General features: G+C 44.4%; 1 protein-coding gene across 1 annotated transcript; it reads right to left on the bottom strand.

Annotated features, from left to right (window-relative positions):
• Positions 1 to 776: 776 nt before the first annotated feature.
• On the bottom strand, positions 777 to 7,523 carry LOC306968226 (GTPase IMAP family member 8-like). Its single transcript, XM_079563563.1, has 3 exons — positions 7,472 to 7,523; positions 4,324 to 4,386; positions 777 to 3,144 (listed from the first exon to the last, which is right to left on the bottom strand). The coding sequence occupies exons 1-3, from the start codon at positions 7,482 to 7,484 to the stop codon at positions 851 to 853; spliced, it is 2,370 nt and encodes a 789-aa protein (XP_079419689.1). The 5' UTR covers positions 7,485 to 7,523; the 3' UTR covers positions 777 to 850.
• Between the last annotated feature and the right edge of the window lie 218 nt (positions 7,524 to 7,741).

The following is a 7,741-nucleotide window of genomic DNA, read 5'->3' as shown; positions in this document are numbered from 1 at the left end:
ATTGGGCCTCATTCATGAACGTCTTAAAGAACGTTTTAAATTCCGCACGTAAGAAAACATGAGCTGCTTTTCCTTGTAGTATGAAATCTAAATATAAAATAATAATTTTATTTTTGTTGTTTCTGGCAGTTTTTCTGTCAGTGGTTCCCCTGTAATGCCCCAGCCCCTGTATACTCGGATTCGCCCCTGTAGCCTTCAGTCCCGCTGTCACTGGGCTGTGTGCGGATGCATAAAATAGTCACTAAATGCTGTAAACTTTGTGTGAACCAATAAAAACATCGACAAGCCCCAAGATTCCTGTTGATTAATCAGCTCTTACATGGTGGTTCTGGAGGCTCCGTCTGCGCTGTAGGTCCAGCCCATTGTTTCAAACGTTTTCCTGTCTGTAAATCTCCACCTCTTCACTGTCTTTAGAAAACTTTTAATACATCCAAAGAAATATTTCCTCCTGCCTTTTCGCGCTGTATTGTTTAGACGCTCCGTCTGGAAACCGAACACGCATGTGGCTAATTACCATAATGTAAACATAGATGCGTCGCTTTTACGAAATGAATCCTGATCTTTTGATAGTTTCACTCAAATAAATAAAAACTATAAAGCCACAGCGAGTCATTGAGAGTCATTGGCCTCAAGTCCAAGTTAAGTCTCGAGTCACAAACAGCAAGTCCCAAGTCAAGTCAAGTTTTTTCGAAGCTTTGGTAAAGTAAGTCTCAAGTCCCGAAAATTGCGACTCCCACCTCTGCCAAAACGAATAACCAAGAAAACAATAACCCACTCAAACTCTGGTTCCATCAGGAGTGAGATCCTGAGATTTACAGTATGTGCATGTGGTGAATGAGGCTGATCGTCTTCACCTGTGGCTCATTAGCAAAGAGTAGCCCAAAAACAAAGTGCACATCAGTGACACGAACAGAATATAGGTCCACTTCTTGCGCTTGCGGAGGTACTCCTCGTGCAGCTGCTTGTAGCTCTCCGACATCCCCTCCAGGCTCTGCTTCAGCTCCTGATTCTGACGTTCCAGGATTTCCTGCTTCTCCCGGTCCCAGTCCTGCCGCTTACGCTCCGTCTCTTTCCGCAGCTGCTCCAGTTGTTTCTCCGCTCGCCGTCGCCCCTCGGCCTCCTCACAGACCCTCCTCTCCGCCTCCTCCAGCTTCCTCCTCCCCTCCTGTCGCGACGCCTCCTCCTGTCGCCTGCGCCTCTTCGCCTCCTCCTCCTGCTCCCTCCTCCTCTCCTGCCGTTCCTGGTTGATGCACTCGTCTTTTTCCTTCAGCTGCCGGTCTCTCAGCTCCAGCCTTTTATTGCACTCGCCGATGTGGTTTTTCAGCTCCGTGACCGTCCTCTCGTGCTGCAGCCTCGTCTTCTCCTCCTTTCTTTCCATTTCAGACATTTCTTTCGTGATTCCGCAATTTGTCTGCACCATTTTGTCGATCTTGTGCAGTAGCTCCGGAACTTGCGTGCGATTTGTTTCATCTTTATTGTCAAAGACGTGGCACCTGCCCTGACATCCCTTTAACATGTCCTTAATAAAGCTGTCGCACTCTTGAATGTAGTTCTCAAACGGCTGACCCTCCAGGTGGTCGCCTTTGGTGAAAACGACCATCACAAAGTCTGCAGCCTTTTTGCCGAACATCTTTTTGATGAGTTCCAGGGAGTGTCTGTCTTCTCTGCTGATGTTCCCGATCGGCAGCAGCAGTAGAACGGCGTGAGGCCCGGGAGCGAGCAGAGAGAAGCATTTGGAGAGTTCCTCACTGTGAAAACTCTCGTCGAACAAAGGAGGCGTGTTCACCACGGCGACATGGCGGCCTTCTACTGTCCCACACACTTTCTCACAGCTCGTGTTCGCTTTTTTAGGAGCAGGTTTTGGTTTGAAACACTTCGCTCGTAAAATGGTGTTTGCGGTGGCACTTTTCCCACTGCCGCTTTTCCCGATCAGGACGAGCCTCAGACCCATCGGACTCAAACTCTTCTCTGGAGATTCTTTGTGTTTAAGAACCTTCTCTATCTGAGCGCCCAGAAACATGTCTTTGGTGAACGCTCTGGCGCCCCCCTCTGCCAGACTGTCCACTGCCTTTATAAGCTCCTGGACCTGCTGCTTGTCCCTGATGTTCAGACACAGAGATCCTCCTCCACAGCTCTCACACAGCTCCTGCACGTTCACACTGGTTTCTTTGGAGATGTTCACAGCTGAGACTGAGTCTGACTCCACAGTGAAGAGCACCACAGTGAAGCCTCTGACCCGAGCGCCGAACGTGTCCAGGATCATTTCTATCTCTGCCTTGTCTTCGTAGGTGAGGGGACCCACCGGTAGAACCAGGATGAAGGCATGGACGCCCTCAGGACCACAGAGGGAGATGCAGCTGAGGCACTGCTGCATCACTGCCTCCAGAGGTTTTCCAGACAGAGCCGGCAGCTCCACCAGAGACACCCAGCGCCCACACACCTCTCCCTGGTGTTTGACACACTGCCCTGGGCTGGGAGCAGCAGCTCTACCCAAAATGGACTGAATTAATGAGCTCTTCTCTGCTCCTCTGCTCCCACACAGGACCAGGTTCTTCTTTGCACTCAAGGTCATAGTTAGACCTGCGTCTTCCTCTTGGATCCCTTCAGGGCTTCTGTGCTCTTCATTGTTCTCTTTAACAATTTGTCCCACTCGTGTTAAAAGTTCTTCTAACTCCAGGTTCTTCAGGTGCAGATATCTGTACCTACATTTGATGATCATGTCTCTTATCTGTGGGTCATTCATGTGTTTCTCCATAAGCCCTGGTGTTTCTGCTCGTGGTGTGGAGATCAGCACCAGTGAATGGTTGAAGGCCTGCTCACTGAAGCTCTGCAGGACTGACAATAGTCTGTTTTTGTGTTGCTCAGTGAAGTCTTCAGGCTGGAGGACCAGCAGGAACACATGAGGACCAGGGGCAGAGGCTGCTACTGTCTCTGCTGTTAAGTCAGTCCGTCTGTCCTCAGTGAGGTCCGGCTGCAGCAGGTCTGGAGTGATTATGACTGTGAGGATTATTTCCCTGAATGAGCCGCTGACTTTGACACATTGTGCTGAATCTTTGGTGAATGCTGTCTGTCCTAAAAGGAGGTTTCCCACAGAGCACCTCTGACTCCAGCTGTTCCCCAGAAGAACCACCTTCAGCTCTGAAACTGTAAAGCACATAAAGTCATACATATTTAACTTATCAATGCACCCAGATCACACATTCACGGTGTTGTTGAATGGTCAACATGGTCTTGCATCAGGTTTGCCAAGAACCTTCTTAGATGCAACATTCTGGTGTGCAATACTTTGGATCGGGACACCAATAAACCAATAGATGTGTTTTATGGTAGGGTGTGTTTCTGTGCAGTGAGTAAACGCTAATAATTAACCTGGAGAACAAAGCGTCTCCTGCCTCTGCCAAACACTTCAGATCTGGGGGGCAGTTGTTGATCATTCAGGCTGGGCCAGGATTATACCGGTGTACTCTGTGGACACTGGTGTAAACTGTAATACCGCTGTAGATGTGATATAATCTGCATGCCCCTACAGCTGGTGTGGCAGATAATGCTACAGCAGGGGGTCATGGTTAGGGTTTAGGTACTTGAGAAGTTCATCTTTACAAGGATGGAGCTTTGCGTCTTGGATGAACTCTGATGTAGCATAACCAGTAGTTGAAGTGGACTTTGGGAGGTGGTGGACTCAGAACGCTACATTAGGCCGATATATGAAAGTGTGTAACAGAAGGTGTTTTTATATTGTTGTTTAAATTGTTTTATTTTCAAAATATTTTCTAAACCATTTTACTGAATATCCTTTCCTAGGTGTGCTCTCAATCTGAGTTAAATCTGCCTGAAAATCCTGTTTGTGTTACAAAGGGGGGGCCCAGTCCCTCTGCTGTGGGGCCCCAGTCCCTCTGCTGCCTGTGTCAGCTCCGCCCCTGTTCCTTCCTGCTCCTCACACTGAGCTGAAGAGGAGATACAGGCTCCAAACGACACTTAAGACTAAACTTCAACCTGGATTCCTGACTTTTTTTGCTGCTTTTATATTGGGCAGATTCAGAGGATCAGATCAGAGGAAGTAGTGTGTAAAATCAGACCGAATTAAATAGATTTAAAGTAGTTTGGCCCCATATTTATCGTTATCATTATATTTCTCTTTTATATTGTGACATACATTTCACCCTGCCCTATTAATAATTTCAGGTATTCTTTTCGAGGCATTGGGAGCATTTACAAGAAATATATCAAATAATGACTATATTGGCGTAAAACTTTGTTCCAGCCCATACAGATATGACGATGACCCATGTTGCAGTTCTTCGGTGTATTTGTGATGTAACTTACAGTCAGGAGGCAGAATGTCGTAGCTGGCACTGTGTTTCAGCGGCTTCACTTTGAACTCGGCCACTGTTGAATAAGAAACAAAACATGTAAGTGAAACACCGGATCATCGCTGTGCCTGTGGTTCAAAATGTCCACAAATGTGAAACTTATGCTCAAAGTACTTGATTTCATTAGTTATTATGAGACATGTGTGGTCAAATATTACCACAATAAAAAAAGTATACTCAGTAGAAAGCCCAAAGCAGTACCCCCACCTCTACTGAGCACATTATCTCCAGTTCAGCTTTATCCAAATCTAAAAGCGTCTCGATTAGACGACAACAGAGTAACGCCTCACTTGAAAGCTAAGACCTACAAAACTGACTGTGGCTTCTTTGCTTGCGTTATCCCTGCGTTTATGTCACATTTTTGAAGTTTTTATCACTTTTTAATTGTGTTGCTTTTCCAGCACATTTTTGTTGCTCTTTTGTTGTGGTTTTTCATTCATTGATTTATTATTTTCCATTTATAATGTTTTGCCTTTCACCACATGCTGGTATGGAGCACAAACTGTCACTTTTTTGCTCTTTTTATGCCTTTTCATCACTTTTTAATCAGGTTTTTGTCGCTTGTTTATTGTGTTTTTGTCGCTCTTTTGTTGCTTTTTTTGGGTCTATTTTTGATGTATTTTCGTCGCTGTTTTGACGCTTCTTTTGAAGAATCTTTTAGAGGCCAAACTTGAGAAAATGTGCTCAGTTCAGATGGGGTTAAGAGGTTAAGGGTGAACTTTGCCTTTTCAAAAATACAAAAATTGTGCCCAAATTCACTGCGGTTTAAAGCAGAGAAAAAACACTCATTAATTGTTTGTATTCACAATATGTCAGCACAGCGCCACCTTCTGTTCCAAAGCGTGCATTATAAGGCTTAACCTTTGTTTTGCGGGTCATTTTGACCCGCTGTCATGTTCCGGGCATTTGGATGCAAGGTGACACAAGGGGGCGCCCTTCCAACCTTCTCAGTGTAAATGTGAGTTGACTTTCTTCAGAGTGAGACTTTAGGTCAGACACCATGAGTGACAGTAACATGACGCTAAATACAGTGAGCTCTTTGTTTGCAGTAAAAAGGCTGAGGCCTCATTGCTCTTCAGGCACAGACTGAGAAGTGAAGAAGGAAGTCATGGAGCTTCTGCTTTAGACAGAACTTCAGACTTCTGCTGCATGTAAGAGTTATATCATATTCTGAAACTCAAATATGTAGTAAAAACATAATATATGGAAAATTATTATAACATTACAAAAAGAAAAATATTGGAAAATCATGTGTCACCTTGCATCCAAATGCCCGGAACATGCCAGCGGGTCAAAAAGACCAACACAAGGCAACACAAGGGTTAAAATGGGACAAAAATAATGTAGTCGACTTTCACATTTTCCTTTGGAGCATTTATAGAAATGTAGTGGAGTAGAAATACTGTAGGACATTAGTGCAATGAGTTTCAGGGCTCAGTGTAAAATAAAGTGCTTTTCTGTTCATAAATCTAAAAAACCCCAATATCCAATCGAACTGGCTTCAGAGAAATACCCACAGTCTCCTCATTCGCAAGTGTAGAAACTTTGATCCACAGCCTGATTTGCTCCCCCAGGTCAGGAGTGAGTCGGCCACATTCACAGAGGGCTTTTGTTTTGAACAGAAATATTCAAGCTTTTTACCACAAGGTTTGGTGTAGAATCACTCTTAACCCCCACCTGAACCGAGCACATTTTCTCCAGTTTGGCTTTACCCAAAATCGAAAAGTGACGAAAATGAGGATGAAAACGCAGCAAAAAAGCCACGAAAGAGCAACAAATATGTGACAAAAACACAACAAAACACTGACAGTACATCAAAAAAGAGCAACAAAAACATGCCGGAAAAGCAACAAAAACACGAAGAATAGTGACAAATAAAGGGACAAAAATAAACGACAAAAGAAGCGCCCAAAAAGAAACAGAAATATATGAAAACACAGCAAAAAAGCACCAATAAAGAGATACCACTTCAAAAATGTGACAACTCAGGGACCGTCACTTTTGTAGGCTTTCAAATGAGGCGTCACTCTGGCCCGTAGGCTGTAAGCTCCAGTCCAGAAGCTTTTAGATTTGAGTAAAGCTGAACTGGAGAAAATGCAACTCCGTTAAAGGGACAGGCCACCGTTTTTCCATACTGAGATACAGTATGTTCTTAACTGAGATTAGACAGGTTGATGTGTACCTGTCACGCAAAACGACCAAAGATGTTGTCAGCATTTGGCCTCTCCCAATGTATTCCTATAGCTCCAAACGGGGGTTAAGTTAGAAGTGACCAAGCTCTTCCACGGGCACAAAGACCAGACAGGTACACATCAACTCGTCTAAGCTCAGATAAGAACATATCTCAGTATGGAAAAACGGTGGCCTGTTCCTTTAAGACGGGAGTAAGAGGTTAATGTTGGAGCAACGAATGTGACAAAAAAAGATCTGCCTCCTGGCTAAACGACCATTTAACGCAGGGGTCCCCAACTGGTGGTCCCCAACTGGTGGACCCCAAAGCCTTTAATCCTCTCAATAGGCTACTTTTCTAAGGCTGAATTAAAAATGATCTAAACAATTTGAATGACATTGAGTTAAGATGGCAGTCTGCTCAGTAACTAGACAACCTGTGTTCATGTTTGAACATTTTCAGCTGATGTAGTTGGGGACCCCCTGATCGAACGCATTAAAGCAGCACCATTTGAGTGAATGAATCACCACACACACTCTGAGCTGCAGGGTCCAAAAGGGCTAATAAGAGCTAGTCAAATCACATTCTATAATAAACTTATGGGATTTTAAAATGTCAAATCACATTCTATAATATTTGTAGTGATCCGGAAGCTAATGGAGTTATTCCACAACAGTTATTTTCGTTTAATCTGCCACTAAAGGATAATTTGAGTGTTACCAAACTCTCAGCCGGGCAGGACAGAGGGAGGACGGAGGATGTATTGCGTGTCAGTTCATGCCTGATTATACTGTTTCTGTTTTCTTTGCGTCTCTATGCTGCACATTTTAGTGTCGAGTGAAAAGGACGTGACATCAGGCGGCGTGGGAGCAGAGGGTCAGATGGAGCAGAAGAGGATTATCTGTGGACATGGACTTACCAGGGCTGGTACCAGGGCTGGCCATTGTATTTTAGAACTCTGACCAAAACGCATTTGGAGGAAAGCTGCAAAAAAGAAAACAGAAGAATATGAAAAAACAGTGACAAAACAGTCGTGTTTAGGTTAAGTGTTAAAACTGTGACAGGCGATGTATTTTTACTGTATTGTTGGTATCAGTACAAAAATTACCTCATAATATTATTTAGTTAAAATCAGTATTCCAGTACAAAGCCGCGGCGGGTAGTACTCTGTTACTCAAGGTTTAATTACACTGTTAACCTC

Source organism: Gobius niger (assembly GCF_951799975.1).
Source record: "Gobius niger genome assembly, chromosome: 1".
NCBI lineage: Eukaryota > Metazoa > Chordata > Actinopteri > Gobiiformes > Gobiidae > Gobius > Gobius niger.
The sequence above is the reverse complement of the archived record's forward strand: the minus strand, read 5'-3'. Positions and strand labels throughout refer to the sequence as shown.

Bases quoted from the DNA above. Each gene is read 5' to 3' on its own strand.
- LOC306968226 (XM_079563563.1), bottom strand. The intron at 3,145-4,323 runs GTAAGTTACATC...TGTGCTTTACAG, and splicing joins CGACATTCTGCCTCCTGACT to TTTCAGAGCTGAAGGTGGTT.